This window comes from Diabrotica virgifera, chromosome 3 (genome assembly GCF_917563875.1).
Source record: "Diabrotica virgifera virgifera chromosome 3, PGI_DIABVI_V3a".
NCBI lineage: Eukaryota > Metazoa > Arthropoda > Insecta > Coleoptera > Chrysomelidae > Diabrotica > Diabrotica virgifera.
The window spans coordinates 196,867,124-196,894,724 of record NC_065445.1 but is presented as its reverse complement, the minus strand read 5'-3'; the positions used below and the strand labels follow the sequence as shown (position 1 = coordinate 196,894,724).

General features: G+C 34.1%; 1 protein-coding gene across 1 annotated transcript in view; it reads right to left on the bottom strand.

Moving 5' to 3' along the window:
• The window catches only part of LOC126882672 (fatty acid synthase-like), a 410,665-nt gene that overhangs the window by 199,511 nt on the left and 183,553 nt on the right, over positions 1 to 27,601 (bottom strand). The window contains 3 exon segments of the mRNA XM_050647647.1: positions 3,721 to 3,987; positions 24,370 to 24,724; positions 26,203 to 26,438. Of these exon segments, the coding sequence (XP_050503604.1) occupies positions 3,721 to 3,987; positions 24,370 to 24,724; positions 26,203 to 26,438 (858 nt within the window).

The window sequence follows — 27,601 nt, the reverse complement described above, 5'->3', positions numbered from 1 at the left end:
TAATTGCACTGTAAAGTGCATAAAATGCATCCAAAATTGCATGAATATAAAAATAAAGATAAAATCAGTATAATACTAAGGAACAAAATTTATTATTTGGGGGGTTTTTGGGGTCACGGAATACGATTACGCCATCAGAACTGATCCCCGGATCACCTGGTGCCCAAGATCACGGCAAGAGACGTCATCTTCTGGAGTTTCTATGGTTATTGGCATTAAATCGATGCAAACGGATTACTCACGAGTTTTAGGGGTCGCTAAATACGAATATAATATCAGAATTGACCTCGGGAGTACCTGGTGCCCAGGGTCGCTACTAAAGCACGTGATCTTCTGGAGTTTCGAGGGATTTCGGCACTATATTGATGTAACTGGACTACTCGGGGGTTTTTGAGGTGGTTAAACACGAAGATGCCATTAGGACAGACCTTAGGATCACTTGGTGCTTAAGGCCACAGTAAGGGACGTCATCTTCTGGAGTTTCGAGGGCTTTCAGTATCAAATTGATGCAAACCGATTGCTTACGGGTTTTTGAGATCGGTAAACACGAATATGCCACCAGAACAGACCTCTCGATCACCTGGTGCCCAAGATAATTGCAAGGGACGTCATCTTCTGGAGTTTCGAGGGTTTTCGGTATTAAATTGATGCAAGTGGATTACTTACGTGTTTTTGGAGTGGCTAAACATGAATATGATATCAGAATTGAACTCCGGAGTATCTGGTGACCAGGATCGCTACTAGGGCCCGTCATCTTCTGGGGATTCGAGGGTTTTCAGCATAAAATAGATGCAAATGGATTACTCGTGGGGTTTTTGAGGTCGCTAAATACGAATATGCCATTAGAACAGACCCACGGAGCACCTGGTGCCCAGGGTGACTGCAAGGGACGTCATCTTCTGGAGTTTCGAGAAATTTCGTCATTAAATTGATGCAAATGGATTACTGAGGGGTTCTTGAGGTCGCTGAATACGAATATGCTATCAGAACCGAATCCCGGAGAAACTGGTGCCCAAGGTTATTGCTAGTGGCGTCATCTTCTAGAGCTTCGAGAGTCTTCGGTACTAAATTGATGCAAATGGATTATTAATATGTTTTTGGGGTTGCTGAACGCGAATACGCCATTAAATCTCACCCTCGGAGCACCTGATACCTAAGGTAGGTATCTGAAGTTCCGAGGGTTTTCGGCATTCGATTGATGCAAACAGATTATTTACTAATCGGATTTTGGAGTTGTTGAACACGATTGCGTTATCAGAACAGACACGTCATCTTCTGGAGTTTCGAGGGTTTTCGGTACTTAATTGATGCAAATGGATTACTCATGGGTTTTTGTAGTTTCTGAACATAAATGCTCCATCAGAACAGACAAAGGAGCACCTGGTGCCTAAGGCACGTTATCTTCTGTAGTTTCGATAGTTTTCGGTACTAAATTAGTACAAATGGATTACTCTTCAGTTTTTGGGGTTGCTGAATAAGAATATGCCATCAGACCCAACCCACGCAGCATCTGGTGCCTAAGGCAAGTCATCTTCTGGAGTTTCGAGTGTTTTCGGTCGGTACTAAATTGTTGAAAACGGATTACTTATGGGTTTTTGAGGTACCTGAACCCGAAAACGCCATCAGAACAGACAAAAAGCACCTGGTGCATAAAGCACGTTATCTTATGGAGTTTCGAGAGTGTTCGGTACTAAATTGATGAAAAATGGATTATTTTTTTGTTTTGGGCTTGTTGAACACGAATATGACTTAAATGAGGAATTCTGGAGTATATTGTGATTACGGTAATCACTAATAACGTCAACGCATAATAACACTCATATAAAAAAAATAAATAGATCAACATAGTAGCACTACCCGCCACCGAACTAAACCCTGAGTCGTCATCTTGCACTGAACGATTGAGTGTTTTGCTCCTTCTTCTTTAAAGCCCCATTTCGGCCCCAGTATCTGAGTAGTTTTTATTAACCCCTGACCCCATCTGAGCAAGCATTCTAATAGCTTCAACGATAAATAATTATATTATAGCAAACTATCCATATTATTGGCGGTGTTTATATCTATCTAATCAACCCTAATTATCCATCCTTGGATATAGGCCTCTTCTTCTTTCTTACATTTTGACTCGGCGTTTCTTCAAGTCATCTTACCATCGCACTTGTGGTCTTTCCCTTTTTTGTTTGTGGTTCCACGGTCCCTAATGTATATTCATCTTAGTCCATCTTTTATCCTTCTACTTTAGGGTATATCCGGTATCTCTCACTTTTGCTTTGTTAAGGATCCTGTTCCGTTTAACATTTATTTTTGTTTGTTGGTACAACTACTCCTTTTTATGTCTATATTCAAATGTTAGCATACCAGTTCAGCTCCAAACCTGTTTTATGTATAACCGCCACCTAGAGCTAGCAGCCGAGACCTGGGAGGCACATTACAGTCGAAAAGCTCTAACAGATACGTTGTCTGTGAAACCGGTATTGACACATTGTTAGTTGTGTTTAATTTAAATGAATAAAAAGTGTAACCAATAAAAACTCTCATTTCTCTCCAGATCCATTCGTTTCTTTTCCTGTCTGTTAGTTTAATGTTCAGCATTTGTCTTTCTATGGATCATGCTGTATTTGCTATTTCTTCCATATTTTTCTTTGTTAACGTACAGGTCTGAGAGCCATACCTATATGAGTACAGAGCAAGTATACATTGATTTAAGACTATTGTTTTTATGTATTGCGGAGATTTTCTGTTTTTTAGAATATAAGACTGTCCGAATGATCTTATTCTTCTCTTTATTTCCACCACTGTAAACATTAGTTCTTTTTGTTGATTGGTGATGGTTTTTGTTTTACTGGAATTTATCTTCAGTCCCATCTTCATCGATTCTCTATCTAGTGATATTTCTTTCTTATGTATCACTTATTTCTATTATTAATACAATATGATCAGCATATTATAAGTGATTCAGATATTATTTTTCGTTTATGTTAATGCCCCGTGTAGTTGCTTGAACACATCTTCTAGTGCTTGGTGTTAAATAGTTTGGGTGAGATGGTATCTATCTGTCTTACTCCTTCGTCTATATTAATAGGCTCCGTTGTCTGTCTTAATAATTCTTATATATAAGTAGTACTTTAATTGACTTGATTGGAAATACGAATTTCACAAATCTTTTGGGTATTGAAGAGATAATGAGGAGATATAAGATAAAAAAGTTATTAGAATATGTATCAAAGAACAAGTAGTAATGAGTAACTTACCAGAATTTAGATAATTAAAAAAATTTATATATGTATTTATTCGGTATATCTCTAGTCTAGTCTGCTGTTTTGTAGGGAATTCTTTACTGCCCAGTGTCCTACCCTACAGTATCAAGGGCCTTTTTTGAAGTGTTCGTTAAAAGGTGGTCACTTGTGCTGAAGATCTTTCTAAATCTGTCTTGTTCTTTTGACTGTTCACATTAACTTTTTCCGTAAACTTTTACGATATTTTATGGTTAATCTATTATTCGAAGCTGAGACCAAAAAACCAAATACCATTAAAATAGATACAGCCGTTAATGAGTTATAAGTGTTTTAACTTACACGACTTACGACTTTGTGTTTATTATAGTAGTATACTTATATAGAAGTGTTTTAACTAAAACGTATAATAACAACTCATTGCATCATCGTTCCTTAATCAATATGAACGTCATTCTAAATTTTATTACCAAGTATACATACATACCTTATTTCAGATGTATCCTCGTTAATGTAAACCGGTAAAATAGGTTCTAGTTGCTTCTCCAGATAACTTTTATTGATCCATTCAAGAACTGGTCTAGCTGGTAGTTTAAGCCTGTTAATATACGTTGGAACATAAAGTAACCTGGTGTCAGTGGTAAGAATTTTCAACTGTAGCATGTTATCCAAAAATGATACCCAGTTGTTAGTCCACTTAATAAGACCTGTGTTGTCCGATGGATTAAATGTTTGGATACTTTGGAACTCGCCACTAAAATAAATATTTTCATAAAAGTACAATACAGTGATGAGCGCGCTAATAACCGGCAAAATAGCACAAAAGATGGAGAACGTATTAAGTTGTGAGATAAAAGGAAATGAAACTAATCGAGCTGGGATATCTAGCGATATTAACCTAGAAATTTGACGTTATATTGATTGCTTCCCACCTTTAGACGTATCGGACGAGTTTAGCAGCTGGCTGCCACTGTCACAGTGACAGTTGTAGTTGACATGCTCCTCTGATACGTGCAAAGGTGAGAAACAATCAATATAATGTGAATTTATATGTTAATATTGCTAAATGTCCCAGCTCGACTAGTTTCATTTCTTTTTATCTCACAACTTAATACGTTTTCCATCTTTTACGCTATTTTGCCGGTTATTAGCACGCTCATCACTGTATAATAAAATGTATTTTATATTATTAAAATACAGTGATGAGCAGTGCTAATAACCGGCAAAATAGCTCAAAAGATGGAAAATATATTAAATTGTGAGATAGAAAGAAATAAAACTAGTAGAGGTGTTAAATTTAGCGATAGTAACATATCAGCTGACATTATATTAATTGTTTCCCAACTTTAGAAGTATCAGAGGAGTACGTCAAGTAAAACTGTCACTATGACAGTGGCATTTCTCAAACTCGTCCGATACGTCTAATGGTGGGAAACAATCAATATAATGTCAGTTTAAAGTTACTATCACTAAATTTAACACCTCTTCTAGGTTCATCTCTTTTTGTCTCACGACTTATTATATGTTTTCCATCTTTTGCGTTATTTTGCCGGTTATTAGTGCGCTCATCACTGTATAAATACAGTGATGAGCGCACTAATAACTGGCAGAAGAACGCAAAAGATGGAAAACATATTAAGTTGTGAGATAAAAAGAGATGAACTTAGCGAAGATGTTAAATTTAGCGATAGTAACTTATAGATTGACATTATATTGATTGTTTCCCACCTTTAGACCTATCGGACGTGTTTCAGAGATGCCACTGTCATAGTGACAGTTTTAGTTGACATACTCCTTTGATACGCCTAAAGGTGGGAAAAAATCAATATAATGTCAATTTATATGTTACTATCGCTAAATTTAACAACTCTACTAGCTTTATTTCTTTTTATCTCACAATTTAATATGTTTTCCATCTTTTATTCTATTTTGCCGGTTATTAGCACGCGCTCATCACCCTAAATACAGGGTGTTTTGATTTATTTCGATTTTTATGAAAATGTAAGGTTTTAGAAAAAATAAATATCTACGAATCTAAGAATCAGTAACAAATTCTTTCTTGGATCTTAATAATAGACTATTTAGCATGCTTAAACAGATGCTTACTACAACAAAATTTCTTACAGGGTGGTCAAAATTTGAGATTGTTCTATTAACAAATTCAAGCTGTAATAACTTACTTATTTTAAATTAAACACCCTGTATCTTACTAGTCTATCGCGTAGAAAATTTACTTAGCTTTTAATTTATATTAAGGTTTCCTATAGTTATCTTTTTACAGGGTGGTCAAAATATTTGAATATTCTATTAACAAATTCAAGCTGTAATAACTTACTTATTTTAAATGGAACACCCTGTATCTTACTACTCTATCGCGTAGAAAATTGACTTAGCTTTCAATTATTATTAGGGTTTCCTATACCTATCTCCCTTCATTTTTCAAATATTTAAAGATTTCCTAATTTGTAAGCTTTAAAAATTAGAATTAAGTAGGTACCTATGTCGTGGTTATATCACCAACACCGGCAATATGCTTAAATATCTTAGTCAAGATACTTTCGTTAATAAAATTCTCATTTTTATCATTTAATCACACAGAGTGTTCTTATTTTAAATGACATACTCGATTTATATTCTTTATAATTTAAGATATTTATAATCTCTTCAATTCCATGTAAATGTTACAGTTCAAGTTGATTATCCAGTTGGAGTTGACTCCAACTAGTTGGAGTCGACTCTAACGGCTGGTTTCAGTAAAAGTTGATTATAAATATAAAATGAAGATTTATATTCAACATTTACTAGTAAAAGTAGACTCCAACTAGGAAAAGTATACTCTTCCCAATGCCATTTAGTAAAAGTTGATTCTGATTCACACAAACAGCCGATTCTAGAAATTAAATGTTACTGAATATGTTCAAATTAGTCTAGCCTGTATCGTCGCCCCCGTTAGGTAAATTATTCCAGTTCGATTTTGTTTGCACAAACTTACTAAAAAAGAGGTCCTCTTCGACCAAATAACGAATCCACAGGGTGTCAGATGGTACTGTGGTCGAAAAATTGTTTAAACAATTTTTTTAAACAAACCCACAAACAAAATTTATTTAGGACAATTTTCTTTACATCATTTGGGTCATTCGGAGCAAAAGAGGTCTTTTGTGATTTTTCTGTAAAATTTTGTTGTTCTTGAGTTATACGCGATTTAAAATTTGCAAAATACGAAAATGACCATTTTCAAGGCTTAATAACTCAGTTAAAAATTATTATTATGAAAGTCCGAAAGTCACCAAATAAAATTTTAACGACCCCCCTACAAGATAGTGAAGAAATTTTTGTTATTATTTTATTACTAAGCGGTTATTTTTAATTATTAACAATGAGCGCTAGGAGCGTATTGACGCAGCTATCAATGTGAGTGCGAGTGAGATGCACCATTGCACCATTTTGACATTTAAAAATTCAAACTTCTGTCAAACCACAAAACTGTCAAAACTTTTTTTGTAATTTATAGCTCACATGTCATCACCATGACAAGTCGAAAGTTTTTCTTCTTGTGGTGCTTTCTCCTTTAGTGGAGGTTAGCGACTAACTGGCAAATCTGTCTCTGTCCAATGCGGCTCTAAACCAAGATGTTGAATCGAGGCCGGTCCAGTTTCTGATATTTCTAAACCATGAAATCTGGCGCCTACCGGGACCCCGTTTTCCTTCAATCATACCCTGGATGATCAGTTGCGTGAGGCGGTATTTTTTTCCCATTATGTGTCCAAGGTAGCTAACTTTTCTGACTTTAATGATTTTTAGCAGTTCCCTATCTGTACCTATTCTCCTCAGAACATATTCGTTGGTGGTGTGGGTTGTCCAAGGTATTTTCAAGTCTCTTCTATAAAGCCAGAGTTCAAAGGCGTCCAACTTGTTCATCAGTGTTGTGTTGTGTCCAGGCCTCCGTTCCATACAAAAGTATTGACCACACATAGCAATGCAGATAATGACATCTAAGGCTGATATTAACGCGACTGTTACAAAATAAGCTTTTCATTTTGATAAACCCCTGTCGGGCTACCTCTATTCTCGCTCTTGACTTCTTGTTTTTAATCAAGTTGATTGTTAAACCAGCAACCAAGATATTTGTACTGGCTTACGTATTCAAGCTGTTGGTGTTTCACATATTTATTGGAAGAGGTAAATTTTTGTTCCTTGATATTCTTATAACTTTGGTTTTCGCAGTATTGATCTTCATCCCCATTTTTCACAACTCTCAGTAACCCTATCCAACAGTATCTGCAGACTATGGTCCGAATCAGTCATTAATACTGTGTCATCTGCATAGCGGATGTTATTTACTCTCTGACCGTTTATCCTGATTCCTTCTGAAGGGTGCGATAAAGAGTTCGCAAATATTACCTCAGAATAGACGTTAAAAGTATGGGTGATAGCACACAACCCTGTCTAACACCTCGTTGTATTTCAATTGGCCTTGACGTATTACCATTGGTCTTTATGATTGCTGTCTGATTCCAATAAATAGCCTCTATAATTTTAGAATCTCTTTTGTCGACTCCGATGTCATTCAATCTTTCTATCAAGGTCTTGTGCTTCACCCTTTCGAACGCTTTCTCAAAATCTATGAAACAGATAAAAAGGTCTGCTTGCTGATCTTTGTATCTTTGTGCCAGAGTTTGAAGACAAAATATTGCTTCTCGTGTCCCCATACCTTTCCTGAAGCCAAATTGTTCTTGACCGGTGACCTCATCACATTTTTTATAATATATTCTGTTCTGTATGATACGCAAGAAAAGCTTCAGAATGTTATTTAATAGACTTATAAGGCGGAAGTCCTGGCATAATTTGGCGTTCTTCTTTTTAGACAGTGGTATGAAGACTGATTCAAGCCATATTTTAGGGATAGTCCCTGTATTGTAAACATTATTAAATAGTCCAAGAAGAAGGTCTAAGTTTTCCTCGTTGATTAACTTCAATAGCTCAGCTGGTATTTCATCTTTTCCTACAGATTTGTTGTTTTTTAGTTGACGTACAGCATATTCCAGTTCGGACTTTAGTATTGGCAGACCTTCGTCGTTTTCGGTATTTAATGTAGGAGGTTCTCTGATGCCATAGAAGAGTTCCTTTATATAGTCTTCCCACATGTTTATTTGTTCTTCAGGGCTTGAAATCAGTTTGCCTTCTGCGTTGATTAGATTATTTGGTCCTTGTGAGTATCTCGTGCCTGTGAATTCCTTGAGTTTCTTATACAGATGGAAGTCATCATGTTTTTTATATAAGTTTTCGATTTCTTCACATTGTTCTGTTATCCATTTTTCTTTTGCAATTTTTATTTTTTGTTTAATGGTTCTATTTAATGCTTTGTACATTGCTTTGTGCTGTTTGCATTTTCTTCTTTCATCCATTAAATCCAATATTTCCTCTGTCATCCATCTTTGCTTCCGTGGTCGCTGTTTTTTGAGCATTTCAGTTGCCGTTGTAAGGGCGTGTCTGATTTCCTCCCGAAGGCGAAAGTTAAGGATGTTTAATTATATGAAAGTGTGATAAAAACAGTGCGAAAAAGTAAAACCCATTTAAAATACATTGTTACTTCAGACACACTTTAAACTCTTCATGTACTGCTATCTATATTTACAATTTTCACACAATAAAACCTTTACAATTTTACATAATATGAGATAGAGTAGATAAAAATTATTTTTGTGAATTTGGTTAACAAAAATTGGTTAAACAATTTTTCAACCGCGGTACCGCGTGACACCCTGTGTATTTGTTATAAGGATTGTTATACGGATGTATTTCTTTGAGTAAGTTTGTGCAAAAAATCGAATCAGAATAATTTACCTAACGGGGGCGACGTTAGAGACTATACTAATAAGTAGTTGAAACGGTCAAAACAAAGAAACGCACACTCATCAAAAATGCACTTGAGATTCTCTTATAATCAACATTTACTGAATCGATCCAGGAAGAGTCAACTTCAACTAGTAAAAGTTGATTTAAATTTTTAAAATCAACTTTTACTGCTCGTTTCAGTTGGAGTTGACTCCAACTAGTTGGAGTCAACTCTAACTGAGAATCAACTTGAACTGTAACATAAACATTCTCAATACACATGTTATTCTGTAAATACCCATTTTTCCATATTTTTGTACAATATGCTCGTTTTCATCATAGTAGCCATTGCATTTAATTGTTTGTAATTGCTATTCAAAGATTAAAAAAAAGTGGTGTTCTTAAATTTACTTAATAACCGTCGGTTTAAGATAATATGGAAAATACTTATACGGAATGAAATATAATTTAAATATCTTCCAGAACACGGCATCCAATATGCAGTTTAATATAAACATATTATTCAATGTCACATGTAGGCCAAAATCAACTAATAGTATATTAAGTATGGAGAACGGTAAGGGTTTTATACCGATCGAAGACAATTGTTTGGAGGAGGAGCGGAGCGACGACTCCAATTATTGTCTGAGATCGGTTACCCTTAACGTTCGACATGCTTATAACGTTTTTTGCACGATTGATACCATTATAAATTATAAAATTAAACATTTTCGTCATATTGACTAGTTTCATTCATTTTATCAAGATAGATACTTTGGTTGTTAGGTAGTAACTAGGGTGCAAAACAACAATGGAGAATTGAGTTTTTATTTAGTTGTCAATAATTTTAAGTACAATTTTGATTATTATAAATTAAAATATGAGCGAAAGTGAATTTGAAGAAATTGAACGGGCTTGGGAAGAAGGGTGTTCCGCAATTATTCCCGAAAAATCCAAAATCCGTTATCAAAATACCTACCAAAGTTTTAAAAAATGGTGCGAAGGCAAGAATTTAAGAATCGAAGAAAAGACTCTATTGGCATATTTCGTTCAAAGACATATGCAGTTGAAAGCTCCTGGAAGCCTCTGGGGAGAATATTCAATGATTAAATCCACAGTTTTTCTTTATGATAGCATTGATATTTCCAAGTTTTCAACTTTGATCGCGTATTTGAAAAGAAAAAATGTTGGCTATAGGCCTAAGAAAGCGAGCATTTTTACACGGCAGCAATTTGAAAAATTTGTGATGGAAGCACCGGATGAAGAATTTCTAGTTCACAAGGTAATATAAGCTAGTTTAGGTAAAAGAAATACTCTAATGAAGATTTTTTCATAATTTGTAGGTCGCAATGATATTGGGAATATCTGGTGCCTGTAGAAGAGAAGAATTATATAATATTACTATGAATGACATCCAACAAACCGATGGTTTAATGATTGTAAAAGTACCCAATACAAAAACGAACATCCAGCGTACTTTTACAGTCGTTAATAAACCAAACAATAAAATTCCATATTTAGAAATTCTGCAAAAGTATATAAAACTTCGTCCATTACAAGTAAAATCAAATCATTTGTTCTTAAGATACGCCAAAGGAAAATGTTGTGCTCAAGTAATAGGGAAAGGGACAATCGGGGGCTGGCCTTCTCAAATTGCCAAATTCTTAAATTTGCCTAATCCCGAGAACTATACTGGCCATTCGTTCAGGAGGACATCAGCAACGCTTTTGGCTAATAAAGGTGTTAATGTCCTCGGGTTAAAGGCAAGCGTCCACAGGTCCGCATCGTACGCATCGGACGCATCGTACGCATCGGATTAATTTTTCATACTGCGTCCACTCTATCGGCAGCGATCGGATTGCCGATGCCACTACCTGCTAGGGTAGAAAAATTACTAAGGTAGACTTTAAAATTGGTTGTTTATTTATTTATTGGTTGTTTATTAATAGGTTGTTTATTTAATTTAATAATTAATTTATGCATATTAACTACATTTATTAGTATGATATTTTAATGTATCTGTTTAGTAATAAAAATCCACAAAAACGTAAAATGTATAGTTCTTTTTTAAATATCTACAAAACGAAACATGCTATGTACTTACAACCTGATAGTAAAAGAAAGCCTGTAATATTTACTACAAAATGCAATACTAATATACAATATACAGGGTGATATATTTGCAAATAGTGATCACATTGTATTTTATATTGATATACCATTATACCTATGTCAAAGATATTAAATTATTTAAAAATGACACTATACTGATAAAACTCTCAATATGTCATTTTAAATATTTCGAAAATTATTAACTTTGGACCTAAAAAACCATACACAAACTCTACATGTTTTTAAAAAATAGATTCAAAAATTATTTGTAAACATTTTTTTATCGGCATAGTAATATTACAGCTTACACACCAATTCTCTCGGTAGACCGCAAGCTATAGCAGAAACACGATGGTAGACCGCATAATGGCAGCCATTTTTCTAAGTAATTATACATTTGAATATAAAGGAATAAACAAAGCTGTTGCAATTTGATTTATATGGAAAATAGGAACTATATTAGTAAAAGTTTCTTTAAAGATTAATTAAAGTTGCCTTTCTGAAATCGGTTAAGAGCAAACAGTAGCGATCAACAGGTAGCAACCAACGCGTTCCAAGATTGCGGCTCTAATTTTGAATATTTTGTCGAGATATTTGGCACACATATTCGTAATATAATAAAGAATGGCGGTACAGAGCCCAATTTCAGAAATATGTTAGTATGTGGAAATTACTCTATAACTAAATAGAATATTGAAAAAAGGAGCCTGTACCGCCATTAAGAAAGACAAAAAAATACACTTTCTTTAAATAAACTTTTTTATCCCGTGCCTAGATTTTGGGTCACATTGGAACTACTAAAAATCAATTTTTTTATAACAAGTAATCGAACGTCACTGACTTGGCAACATTTCGCGCCTATGTGTATAAAAATTATTGTTTTTGATAGTATAAACGTCACTGTCAGTGTCGAATTACCGACGCATTGTTGCCTCACTTTTGAAAGTTCGCAGAAATTTCGCAATCTTGGACCGCGTTTGTTGCTACCTGTTGATCGCTACTGTGTACTCTTAAATACTTTTTTTGGTTTTCAACTACTTGTAACACACTTTGGTTGCTTTTCATCTTTTGTGAGGGACAATAAAATGTCTCGCATCAATTTTACACTTCTCTCAGAAACATCATTAGCAAGTCTAATATTTTTTAAAAAGTTCATTGCTGTGATAGAAAAATGTGTTGTTTTTTTTTAACGAGAATAATTTTCATAGTTAGATACTCAAGATATCTTGAAAAAGACTAATAAACATGAAAAGTGAGTAATTTATGATATTTTAATCCCCATAATAAACCCATGGCCTGTAATATTTTTTTTTGAATATACCTATATACAAAATAACAGTTAAAACTGAGTTTACTTGTTTCATTACGGACAAGACGATCGTCAAAATGCATATAGCCGTATATTAGCTCCCACTGGCCCAAGCGAAATTCCGTGGGGTGCGTCCACTGATCGGCATTCCGAATGATTCATCAGCACGCATCGCAAAAGTTGCCTCTCCAAGCAACCCTTCGGCATTCCCGATGGTGCGATCCGTACGATGCGGGTCAGTGGACGCAGGTACGTAAGTTTTTGTACAAGGCAAACTAAAATCCGTTGCGTACGATGCGTCCGATGCGTACGATGCGGGTCTGTGGACGCTTGCCTTAAAGCGTCATGGAGGTTGGCGTTCATCGACAGTGGCAGAAAGCTATGTAGAAGATTCTCTTCAAAATAAAATAGATTTTGCCGAAAAAATATTATGCAATACTAGTAATTACTACTAATATATGCGATTCTGCAGGAGTTTCTGTTAGAAGTGAAACCACAGACCAAACAAGTGGGATTTCATTAAATAATTTAACAAATTGTACCATAAGTATCAATATTAATAAATAATTCGTTAGTTTTCTTTATTCTTTCAAAAAATAAATTAAAATTAAGAGATTTTTTAACTCGACGGAAAGTGAATTACTTACCGTCGAGTTGGAGTACTTACCGTCGAGTTGGATTACTTACCGTCGAGTTGCTAGTAAATGTCACCTACTGACGTAAAATCTGTCACGGTAAACAGTCAAAAATGATCAATCGTGCAAAAAATAATACAACCCTATGTGTGATTACATGATAACAATCAAAGTTTTATTAATGACAGTATCTTGTCTAAGTATATTGCCGGTGTTGGTAATGTCTTGTACATACCCACGACATAGGTATTTAATAATTCTAATTTTTAAAGCTTACAAATTAGGAAATCTTTACATATTTAAAAAATGAAGGGAGATAGGTATAGGAAACCCTAATAATAATTGAAAGCTAAATAAATTTTCTACGCGATAGGCTAGTAAGATACAGAGTGTTCTATTTAAAATAAGTAAGTTATTACAGCTTGAATTTGTTAATAGAACAATCTAATATTTTGACCACCCTGTAAAAAGATAGGTATAGGAAACCCTAATACAAATTGAAAGCTAAGTAAATTTTCTACACGATAGACTACTAAGATACAGGGTGTTCTATTTATAATAAGTAAGTTATTACAGCTTGAATTTGTTAATAGAACAATCTCATATTTTGACCACCCTATAAGAAACTTTGTTGCAGTAAGCATCTGTTTAAGTATGCTAAATAGTCTTTTATTAGGATCCAAAAAAGAATTTGTTACTGATTCTTAGATTCGTAGATATTTATTTTTTTCTAAAACCTTACATTTTTATAAAAATCGAAATAAATCAAAACACCCTGTATTTAGGTATAGGGAACCCTTATGAAAAGTATAGTTTGTTTTTTAAGGTCAATTCAATAATGTCATCAGATATAGGGCATTCCATAAGAAAAATATAACTTTGAAATTTCTGAGTAACCAAAGATTCAATCTGCAAATCTAATATCGGATGGTAAAATGTTATGTCAAGTCAACCATCATAGACGAAATTCAAAGGAGACAACTGATCTGGTATGATCATGTACGACGCCAATGGGCGATGACAGGCTGCCAAAACAAATTTTCAAATGGACGCCAAGGGAAAGAAGGAAGAGAGGAAGACCGAAGAATCCTGGATAGGCGGCATTCAGAAGGCAATGTCGGAAAGGAACCTTCACCCTGGCGAATGCAACGACGAACGAAGCTGGAAACTGGCAACCGGAAGACGGAGAACGCTATAAAAAAACCATGGATAATAATAAAAATGTTATGTCCACTCTCTTCTTCTTTATTGAATTGTTAATGCTGACTTGAAAAAGCTGCAAGCTTTTGAGATGTGGTTTTTCAGGGGAATTATGAAATAACCATGGACCTATCATATTACGAAGGAAATGGTATTGCCTTGCACAGCAGAATGGAAAGGAACAGAGAACTTTTGACCATCATTAAAAGCAGAAAGACATCATTTAAAATTAAAAATCACACTAAATTTTCTCTTTTTTTTCACCTCTGTGATAAACATTATAGAAGTTTTCAGGGACTTTCGGCCCTCGGTAATAATGTAATATTTCATTCTGCGTTTAAATTTTTTAAAAATACTTATTAGTTTTCTCAGGATCCGAAAAAAATGAATGCATTACGCTCTTAAACAAAATTGCTTGCGGAATTTCTCAATGGGCCGGATAAAGTAAGCAAAAGGGCCGGATCTGGCCCGCGGGCCGGCTTTTGTCCACCCCTGGTGTAGAGGCATTTAAATTTAAAATAAATGTAAAACCTATTTTAGGATGGGGAAAAATGATTTATTTCGCGACCGTCGTCGCGACCGTCATCTCTTTGGCGAAATAAATTTTGTATTTATCTATATTATGAGTATGTATATGTTACAGTTCAAGTTGATTATCCAGTTGGAGTTGACTCCAACTAGTTGGAGTCGACTCTAACGGCTGGTTTCAGTAAAAGTTGATTATAAATATAAAATGAAGATTTATATTCAACATTTACTAGTAAAAGTAGACTCCAACTAGGAAAAGTATACTCTTCCCAATGCCATTTAGTAAAAGTTGATTCTGATTCACACAAACAGCCGATTCTAGAAATTAAATGTTACTGAATATGTTCAAATTAGTCTAGGCTGTATCGTCGCCCCCGTTAGGTAAATTATTCCAGTTCGATTTTTTTTGCACAAACTTACTAAAAAAGAGGTCCTCTTCGACCAAATAACGAATCAACAGGGTGTCAGATGGTACTGTGGTCGAAAAATTGTTTAAACAAATTATTTAAACAAACTCACAAAAAAAATTTATTTAGGACAATTTTCTTTACATCATTTGGGTCATTCGGAGCAAAAGAGGTCTTTTGTGATTTTTCTGTAAAATTTTGTTGTTCTCGAGTTATACGCGATTTAAAATTTGCAAAATACGAAAATGACCATTTTCAAGGCTTAATAACTCAGTTAAAAATTATTATTATGAAAGTCCGAAAGTCACCAAATAAAATTTTAACGACCCCCCTACAAGATACTGAAGAAGTTTTTGTTATTATTTTATTACTAAGCGGTTATTTATAATTATTAACAATGAGCGCTAGGAGCGTATTGATGCAGCTATCAATGTGAGTGCGAGTGAGATGCACCATTGCACCACTTTGATATTTAAAAATTCAAACTTCTGTCAAACCACAAAACTGTCAAAACTTTTTTTGTAATTTATAGCTCACATGCCATTACCATGACAAGTCGAAAGTTCTTCTTCTTGTGGTGCTTTCTCCTTTAGTGGAGGTTAGCGACTACACTGGCAAATCTGTCTCTGTCCAATGCGGATCTAAACAAAGATGTTGAATCAAGGCCGGTCCAGTTTCTGATATTTCTAAACCATGAAATCTGGCGCCTACCGGGACCCCGTTTTCCTTCACTCTTACCCTGGATGATCAGTTGCGTGAGGCGGTACTTTTCGTTTCTCATTATGTGTCCCAGGTAGCTAACTTTTCTGACTAATGATTTTTAGCAGTTCCCTATCTGTACCTATTCTACTCAGAACATATTCGTTGGTGGTGTGGGTTGTCCAAGGTATTTTCAAGTCTCTTCTATAAAGCCAGAGTTCAAAGGCGTCCAACTTGTTCATCAGTGTTGTGTTGTGTCCAGGCCTCCGTTCCATACAAAAGTATTGACCACACTAGCAATGCAGAAAATGACATCTAAGGCTGATATTAATGCTACTGTTACAAAATAAGCTTTTCATTTTGATAAACCCCTGTCGGGCTACCTCTAATCTCGTTCTTGACTTCTTGTTTTTAATCAAGTTGATTGTTGAACCAGCAACCAAGATATTTGTACTGGCTTACGTATTCAAGCTGTTGGTGTTTCACATATTTATTGGAAGAGGTAAATTTTTGTTCCTTGATGTTCTTGTAACTTTGGTTTTCGCAGTATTGATCTTCATCCCCATTTTTTCACAACTCTCAGTAACCCTATCCAACAGTATCTGCAGACTATGGTCCGAATCAGTCATTAATACTGTGTCATCTGCATAGCGGATGTTATTTACTCTCTGACCGTTTATCCTGATTCCTTCTGAAGGGTGCGATAAAGAGTTCGCAAATATTACCTCAGAGTAGACGTTAAAAGTATGGGTGATAGCACACAACCCTGTCTAACACCTCGTTGTATTTCAATTGGCCTTGACGTATTACCATTGGTCTTTATGATTGCTGTCTGATTCCAATAAATAGCCTCTATAATTTTAGAATCTCTTTTGTCGACTCCGATGTCATTCAATCTTTCTATCAAGGTCTTGTGCTTCGAACCTATCGACCCTATCGAACGCTTTCTCAAAATCTATGAAACAGATAAAAAGGTCTGCTTGCTGATCTTTGTATCTTTGTGCCAGAGTTTGAAGACAGAATATTGCTTCTCGTGTCCCCATACCTTTCCTGAAGCCAAATTGTTCTTGACCGGTGACCTCATCACATTTTTATAATATATTCTGTTCTGTATGATACGCAAGAAAAGCTTCAGAATTTTATTTAATAGACTTATAAGGCGGAAGTCCTGGCATAATTTGGCGTTCTTCTTTTTAGGCAGTGGTATGAAGACTGATTCAAGCCATATTTTAGGGATAGTCCCTGTATTGTAAACATTATTAAATAGTCCAAGAAGAAGGTCTAAGTTTTCCTCGTTGATTAACTTCAATAGCTCAGCTGGTATTTCATCTTTTCCTACAGATTTGTTGTTTTTTAATTGACGTAGAGCATATTCCAGTTCGGACTTTAGTATTGGAAGACCTTCGTCGTTTTCGGTATTTAATGTAGGAGGTTCTCTGATGTCATAGAAGAGTTCCTTTATATAGTCTTCCCACATGTTTATTTGTTCTTCAGGGCTTGAAATCAGTTTGCCTTCTGCGTTGATTAGATTATTTGGTCCTTGTATGTCGTGCCTGTGAATTCCTTGAGTTTCTTATACAGATGGAAGTCATTATGTTTTTTATATAAGTTTTCGATTTCTTCACATTGTTCTGTTATCCATTTTTCTTTTGCAATTTTTATTTTTTGTTTAATGGTTCTATTTAATGCTTTGTACATTGCTTTGTGTTTGCATTTTCTTCTTTCATTCATTAAATCCAATATTTCCTCTGTCATCCATCTTTTCTTCCGTGGTCGCTGTTTTGTGAGCATTTTAGTTGCCGTTGTAAGGGCGTGTCTGATTTCCTCCCGAAGGCGAAAGTTAAGGATGTTTAATTATATGAAAGTGTGCTAAAAAACAGTGCAAAAAAGTAAATCCCATTTACAATACATTGTTACTTCAGACACACTTTAAACTCTTCATGTACTGCTATCTATATTTACAATTTTCACGCAATAAAACCTTTACATTTTTACAAAATATGAGATAGAGTAGATAAAAATTATTTTTGTGAATTTGGTTAACAAAAATTGGTTAAACAATTTTTCGACCGCGGTACCGCGTGACACCCTGTGTATTTGTTATAAGGATTGTTATACGGATGTATTTCTTTGAGTAAGTTTGTGCAAAAAATCGAATCAGAATAATTTACCTAACGGGAGCGACGTTATAGACTATACTAATAAGTAGTTGAAACGGTCAAAACAAAGAAACGCACACTCATCAAAAATGCACTTGAGATTCTCGTATAATCAACATTTACTGAATCGATCCAGGAAGAGTCAACTCCAACTAGTAAAAGTTGATTTAAATTTTTAAAATCAAGTTTTACTGCTCGTTTCAGTTGGAGTTGACTCCAACTAGTTGGAGAACTGAGAATCAACTTGAACTGTAACATATACATAAATTGTATAAAAGTATTTAAATTTAAAATAAATGTAAAATCTATTTTGGGATGTGGAAAAAGATTGATTTCACGACCGTCATCGCTTCGACGAAATAAATTTTGTACTTGTATTATTATAATGTACGTATAATAATACTAATATGATTGAAGTGAAAACTTCTTTAGGGACGTTGTGCACTTTTTTAGATGGGGAAAAATATTGAATTAGCGATCGTCATCGCCTTGGTGAAATACATTTTTAAAGTGAAAACTTTTTTAGGGACGTTGTGCACTTTTTAGATGGGGAAAAAGTGTTGAATTAGCGACCGCCATTGCTTCTGCAAAATAAATTTTTGAAGTGAAAACTTCTTTAGCGACGTTGTGCACTTTTTAGATGCGGAAAAAGTATTGAATTAGCGACCGTCATCGCGACCGTCATTGCTTCGACGAAATACATTTTTGAAGTGAACACTTCTTTATCGACGTTGTGTACTTTTTAGATAAGGAAAAGTATTGAATTAGCGACCGTCATCACTTCAGCGAAATACATTTTTGAAGTGAAAAGTTCTTTAGGGACGTTGTGCAGTTTTTAGATGGGGAAAAAGTATGCGACCTGTATTTGTTCGACGAAATAAATTTTTAAATTGAAAACTTTTTAGGGACGTTGTGCACTTTTAAGATGGGGAAAAAGTGTTGAATTAGCGATCGTCATCGCTTCGGCGAAATAAATTTTTGAAGTGAAAACTTCTTTAGGGACGTTTTGCACTTTTTCGATGGGAAAAAAGTACTAAATTAGCGACCGTCATTGCTTCGACGAAATAAATTTTTGAAGTAAAATCTTCTTTATGGACGTTGTGCTCTTTTTAGATGGAGAAAATATTGAATTATCGACCGCCATCGCGACCGTCATTGATTCGACGAAATAAATTTTTGAAGCGAAACCTTTTTTAGGGACGTTATACACTTCTTAGATAGAGAAAAAGTGTTGAATTAGCGACCGTCATCGCTTCGGCGAAATAAATTTTTCAAATGAAAACTTCCTTAGGGACGTTGTGCACTTTTTGGATGGGAAAGAGGTATTGCATTAGTGACCGTTATTGCTTCGACGAAATAAATTTTTGAAGTGAAAACTTCTTTAGGTACGTTGTGCCCTTTTTAGATGGAGAAAAGTATTGAATTATCAACCGTCATCGCGACCGTCATAGCTTCGATGAAATAAATTTTTGAAGTGAAAACTTTCTAGGGACGTTAAATACTTTTTAGATGGGGAATAAGTGTTGTATTAGCGACCGTCATCGCTTCGACGGGCGAAATAAATTTTTCAAATTTTTCTTAGGGACTTTGTGCAATTTTTTGATAGGAAAAAAGTATTGAGTTTGCGACCGTCATTACTTTGCCAAAATAAATTTCGTAGGTACATAATATATATTATGTGTATGTATACATAAATAGCATAGAACCTATGCAACGCTTATATAATATAGATATAGCACTTCTTTTTGGATGTGGAAAAGCATTGAGCTTGTAATTCATATTCTATAAGAAGTTTTTACTTCTGTCGGCACTCCCATCTTCTTCTTCATGTACCATGTCCTTTCAGAACGTTGGTTACCATCCTAGCTATCTTACTTTTATTCACTGTCACCCTAAATAGCATGCTTGTATCAACACCATACCAATCTCGCAAGTTCTTCAACCATGAGGTTCTTCTTCGTCCTGGGCTGCGTTTGCCTGCTATTTTTCCTTGCATAATATTTTGCAGCAACCTATATTTGGGACCTCTCATTACATGTCCGAAGTACTCCAGCTTTCTCTGCTTGATGCTTTTTATGATCTCAGTAGTCTTGCTGAGACGTTCTAGTATTTCCACCCAGGAAACTTTTAAAATTCTTCTATAGCATCACATTTCGAAAGCCTCAAGGCGATTTAGATCGATTTTATTCACAGTCCAGGACTCGACACCATAAAGTAAGACCGAGAACACGTAGCAGCGAAGTAGGCGGATCCTCAATGCCAATTTTAGGTCCCTGTTACATAACACCTTGGACATCCTTCTAAAAACGGCTCTAGCCTGCTCTATCCTAGATCTAATTTCGCCGTGACTTTCTGCGTTACAATTTAGTTGCTGTCCAAGGTAAACGATTTTATCAACTTGCTCAAGTTTGGTACTCCCATGAGGGCTTTAATTTTTTTTTTACTTAAAAATGGCTTTGGCGGAGCCAATTACATTCAAATTTAATTGTTCCTAAAAATTAATAATCACGATATCTATGAAAGAGTAGACATGCTACTTTTCATTGGGGAATATTTTTAAAATTGTCTCTTAGCTTCTAAAATTTGCGCTTAAAAGTATCCTGATAGAAGACACCCAAAAAAGGACGTTTTTGAGAGATTTCTCGATAGCTTCCGTGCTACTGATAATGTTGCATAGGCACGAAAAGTTAAATAAAAATAAACCATTAATTTTTAATGACGTCAACGAACTTGATGTCCTGCTTTCTGTTAACGAAAACCCAAATACTAGTACGTGAAAAATTTCGAGTCAATTGGAAATCAGTCAAACGAGTGTATGTAGAATACATAAGAAAAACCACTATCATTCATATAAACTCAACGGCACCAGCATTAGACAAAACAGGAACTTAACTTTTCGTTTATAGACTTAAGAATTTGGAGAAGATTCTGATTTTTTTATGAATGTATTGTGTACAGACAAATCTACCTACTTTTCATAATAATCCTCTAGTTAATAGACATAGCTTTCATTTTATTATGATACAGTAAACAAACATTTTACTGTTGATCACCAACACCGATGAAGTGTTAATGTTTTAAAAATGTTGGGAAAATGTTGGAAAATTTTTTGCTTAAATAACTACGGAAGTTGCTAGAGAACCTAATACTAAGCAAAAACTGGTCTATTATTTTTTTTTTCGAAAACTCAATACTTTTTGAGTTATTCCTGGTTGAAAATTGGCCATTTTCATTAAAACATAACAACTTTTCAAACGGTTTTTTGCGAATACCTTAAAAACTATGCATCTAACTAAAAGAACCAGATAAAATATTTTTGTAGCTTAAAAAATAACAAAGAGATTCTTTCCTTTATGAATCTATAGTTATAACACAAAAAGAGATATGGTAAGTAAAAAAACTTGTTTTCTTGGTGCATGCTCAAATCAGTGTATTTAACTTGAAATAACAGAGAAACGGTCGATTTTAGGTGTAAAATGCTCCAGATAACTTTTGTTGTGCTTGAAAAGACCTTTAAACAGAGTAATATTAAATGTCGATTACATTCAAACTATGCGAGATAAACTGTAAAAAATTTGATGACTTACGTATTTTAAGAAAAAAATGAGTTCTATATTTAAACTCTCATCCACAAGAATTTAAATGCATCGTTTTCCTTCTGCAACACATTTTACTATAGTGTTCTTTTTATGTTAACAAAGTTGGGCGGGTTTAAAATGAATGGTTTTTGAAAAAAATAAGATCAAATTATTGAGCGCATTTTTAAATTTTCTTAAAAATCTTCCTATTTCTCCATGTAACTAGAAAATGATAAAAGGTGCCAAAAAAAGGGTGCCATACAAAAATGTAGGTTTCTTCTAGATAAACATTTTGATTTTATTTTTTATAACAGTATCTCTTATCACTTTCAAGTTACATGGAGAAAAAGAAGATTTTTAAGAAAATTTAAATATGCACTCTATAATTTGATCTTATATTTTTCAAAAACCATTCATGTTAAACCCACTCATCTTTTTGAACATAAAAATAACACTGTAGTAAAATGTATTGTAGAAGGATAACGATGCATTCAAATTCTTGTGGATGAGGGGTTTAATATACTTCTCAATTTTTTTCTTAAAATTCGTTAGTCATCAATTTTTTGCAGCATATCTCGCTTAGTTTGAATGTAATCGACATTTAATATTGCTTGTCTGAAAGGACTTTTCAAGCACAATAAAAAGTATTGGCAGCATTACACACCTAAAATCGACCGTTTCTCTCTTATTTCAAGTTGAATACACTGATTTAAGCATGCACCAAAAAAACAAACTCTTTTTACCTACCATATCTCTTTTTGTGTTATAACTAGAAGATTGAGGAAGGAAAGAATCTCTTTGTTTTTTTATAAACTACAAAATGTTTTATATAATTTTTTTAGTTAGATGCATTGTTTTTAAGGTATTCGCAAAAAACCGTTTGAAAAGGTGTTATATTTTAATGAAAATGGCCAATTTTCAACCACGAATAACTCAAAAAGTATTGAGTTTTCGAAAAAAAAAATTATAGAACAGTTTTTGCTTAGAATTAGGCTCTCTAGCAACTTCCGTAGTTGTTTAACCAAACAATTTTCCACCCCCAAAAAGGCATGCTATTTAGGGTGGCAGTGAATAAAATTAGGATAGCTATGATGGTAACCAACGTTCTGAAAGGACATGGTACATGAAGAAGAAGAAGAAAAGGGGTGGGAACCGCCCCCAAGTCAAAAGCGCACATCGGCATAGGGTAGACTTTGAATAAGGAGATATTTTCAGGCTATTCCTAAAATTTCATTAAAATCCATGCAGTAGGATAGAATTCAGAGGTAATAACCTGTTCTTGCTCTCATTGAATGCCCTAATGCATTTTGAACATGTATTTTACATAACTGATAATTTTTTACTTATAGTAAGTTGTGGTTCATTTTGTATTTAGTTATTTTCTTATATTATTACTTAATAACGAAAAAAATTGTTTTACGAATTAGCAAAAAATATATTTACATATTTATTTACAACTACACTCTATAACAACTCTGCCAAGATGATGGGTTTAAAAATCGAGAGTGACTATAAATATTTTTAATATCGTTGTACCGTTTAAGAAAATTGTAAATTACGCATAAACTATGACTCCTAGTTATAGAAAATATATCATATATAATTTGAATGAGAAACAACCTGTGTTTAGTAAAATCCTTGATTAATATACATGGTGGTCTAATAAAATAACCGTCATATTATGCTACATTGAATAATCCAATAATGAAACTGTAAATTTTGAACACCCTGTAAATAAATGTGTAATAATCAAGCCTGGAATGTATTAATTATAGGATAGTTACCAGACCGTATTGTCATAAAATGACAATGTCATACAATGACATTAATTAACTTCATCTTTTGTTTTAAAATCGATTTACAGATTAGGAATTTAAATAATTGTGAATTACGCAAAAACTATGACATCTAGGTATAGGACATCCATATACCATTCGAAAGAGGTAAATTCGTTTAGAATAATTATTATTTATTAATATAAATGGTGTTCCATTTAAAATAAGCATCGTATGACACATTGAATAATATTTTCCACTAATGACACTGTAAATTTTGAACACCCTGTAGACAAATGTGTAATAATTAATCATGGAATACATTCAACCAATCTATTTAGATGTAAAAGTAATGTTTTTGTAATTTCGTAAATAACTTGAGAATAAGCCTTCTTTTAAAACTTTACATTTTAAGAAAAGTCAACATAACTCAGAACACTCAGTACATAGGTATAGGGAAGCCTTATGAAACTATACCTTATTTTGTGCGGAAAATTAAAAATTCAATAAAATACAGTGCGTTCTATAAGAAAAAATATAACTTTGATACCATTTATTGGGACACCCTGTATATTTCAAAATAATTTTAAAATGTAGCTTTTATCAACTTTCAAACTATTCAATTTAAATTTTGTTCAAATCTTTTACCATTTCGCTGTAACCTTCCGCTGTGTTAGTGGTGACTCACCCTGTATATATATGCTTTCTGTTGTTTTCCGGGTTTGACTCCCCGTTGAATAATTTTGGTTTTGAGAAAAACCATTATTTTGACGACGTTTCGGCAAGATCTCACTTGCCATTGTCAAGTCAGGTAGTTCCGCTTCTCGCTGCTGCGTGAAGTAGACTTATTTAGTAGATAAATTTATTTTTTCATTACAATATAATAAAAAAATACTTGCCTATAATTATAGCCTCGTAAACGCAATTCTTTATAGACATCTTTTCCTGTTAAACTATTAGCATGCTCAGCAATTGTATCTACACCGCAATAAGTAGCATCATCCTCGTTGTTTGAATATATTTTTCCTGTTACAATTAAAGTCCCACCTTCCACAATTTCAAACCGACCAGATGTAATATTTAGACAAACTGTGAATGATACCCCTCCCGTTTTAGGCACGGTAGTATCCCTTAAAAACTTAACGTCCTCAAATATGATTTGTTTGAGATTAAAAGGAATATTACTATCTTCTATTAGGCAAAGAGTATCCCAAGCTAAAAATAGATACCCAGTAGCTGGAAAAAGGTTTCTTCCTAAAATGAAATAAAATGTCAGCATTTTAAATAAAATTGCATTAGTTAGAGATTGGAACTGATTGCTGGAGGCAGTGTATATTGTCAAGTGTACTCTGGAAGAGTACTTTCAGCAATCTTCTGAATTCTGCCATGTTCTAGAAATGCACTGCGCTTAGTTTTCAATTAAAAAAAAAATGGAAAAAGGGAAAAAGAATGTGGGAATTGTCGGCCTCACTTGCACTTTAATATCCATAGCTATGCTTTATTATTATAACTTGTAAACATGTAAACATTAAGAATTATAGAGTATCAATTTCATCTGCAAAATAGAGAAATATTTCGTTTAGTTTTTGAATATTCTTAGAAAATCGTTATTTGGAACTTGGAAAATCGTTAATTATTTAAATTATTCATTAATTAAGTTAGTAGGATTATTTTTAATTAAATATGTATTTAGTGATTACAATAATTTACATACCATGTAATAAAAACTAATAATCCAGAAAAGAGAAAATTTCATAAAGTGATTTTAATAACATATTGTTACTATCGGAATGCGTACATAAATTTTGAACATCTTTACCAGTTAAAATACATTTTTAAACGTTTTATGGTAAATGTTTAAGACATTTGCGTCGCCGCTTTATAGATAACCACTTGCCGGTATTTTAATAATCGTATTAGGTTACCTACTCATTGTCATTCCTGAACATAAAGTTAAACACTTCTATATAGTACAGTTATAATTATTATTATACGATAAATATTACGCAAGAGAAATTAAACTTTTTTCTACTTTTAAGGACAAAAAAGCAAGTTCATTAGCCGAACCGAATATAAAATGATTCTGCACATTATATTTAAAGCATTATTTGGTTAAAACATCTCATTTGTGGTGGTAAAAAATATATTAATTTTTCTGGACTAAATAATGTGGTATTCGTTTGAATATGCCGATGGATGATTACGCACCGATAATATAGTGTATAGTGGAATAATATGCAATGTTGCCGATTTCAGCTTCCTTCAATGTGATATATCTAATTAAAAACAAAACGCTTTGTATATAGGCGAGGCCGTGAAGTAATAAACCTACCAAATAAGCATAAATGTAGTTGGAAGCACCTCTTTGAAACTTGTTGCATTCGATTAGTTAGAGCCGTAAGAGCCTTTGTGAACTGAAGTGATGATGACGAAATGAAAATTGCATTATGTAAGCTGGTGCTCAGGATGAGCCTCGGCTCCTGGAGTTTTGTGAAAATTCAATACAAAATCAGTGCAAAGTCGTTACTGGGGGGGTTTTGGGCGTCGGCCATATCTCCGAGGAATCTCGTGCCCAGGAGGGGACTGGTCTTCAAAGTTTTATATAAATTTGATACGAAATCAGGTAGGTTTAAATTAAGATGTTCGATGTCGAGAAGTTAATTACAGAAAAATACCTATAACTTTGGTTCTATTTAGCCAGCCAGTGAAAACTTGCGAATAAAAATCCTTACCGTCAACAATATGTCCTTGTACAAAAGTCCATTCTTGATCAGCTAATTGAAAAGGTACCGATCTTGCACCATATTGAATGGCATTATTCAAATCTATATCATAGGATGGTACAAACCAATCACGTGTATGCTCCCATTTTATAAATGGTGAAATCATCCTTGTGCCTCTACTTACAGGGAATGACACTTCTGGGTACAATTTAGCCAACTGAGGATTATAGCCATTAACATATAAACTAAAAAGAAATACAATTTCTGTATTAATACTATTAGGCTATGCTCTATTTTCAAACCAAGAGGAGTAATTCAAATTTACCGCGCAGTAATGCTTATTTGTAATTGGTCCAATCTCAGGCAAGTTTACTCCACTGTTAAGAAATGTTGACACTTATTGACATTTATGAAATTTTGACACTATTGGCATTTCATAGGTTACTTAAGTTATATCGGCGATTTTTTGTGTTTTCTGCGTTATTCCTTTAATTTTTTGATTTTTAGTCTGCTTTTATATATAAACAGTTGTTTTTAGAACTATTTAGCGACGCATTATGGTTCATTTTTCAAATAGGAGAAGTAAACTTAACAGACAGGTTCACACCCAATAATGCCACTAAAAAAAGGAGATCCATCTTCTTTTTTGGTTGATCATATTTTCGGCCTCGACGGTAATCCATAAATATTATATTATACTAATACGTTGCTAAAGAGTTCTAAAAAACAAATGTTTTTTATATAAATGCAAAATTTGTATAGATAAAATAATGGGGTGTTTCACAACCCTTCACCATTTCACTTTTCTTTCTATTTTTCTTCTCATTACGCACCCTTCTGGAGTTCACCATCTCTTCATCTGCCGTACACCCACGCCCTATAGGCTGGGCACTGCATATGGTCCATCTTGTGTCCCTCTTCTTTACAGGTTAGACAGTATGCCGCACTGCTACACTGTACCGCAGTATGTCCCGTTTTAAAGCAGTTGTAGCAGCACGCTACCCTGCTCTCCCCCTTACATTCGTAGGTGTTGTGTCCATAGTGAAGACACTTGTGGGGGTGTATCTTTCCATTATAGGGCATGACACCCAGCCTATCACTATCGCATTATGTTTGCGTAGTTTCTCCGCTTTTGTAGGGTGCACGGCTATAGTGGCAACCTGTCTATAGTGGCAACCTGTCTTCCCTTGTCACCTGCTAATGCTTTGTTCTTAGCATTTTAATACGTACCTCTTCTTTGGCTATTCCCGTATAGACCTTAATGGCATCGTGCAATATTTCTTCTGTGATCCCTTGGTGCAGTTTAGTAATCGTGAAATTATGCTCCTTCCTCCTAATTGCCATATTCATGCCGGACATCCTAGTATACATTTCCTTCCTCTTCCCTCCAGTTTTAATTAGTAGGGCT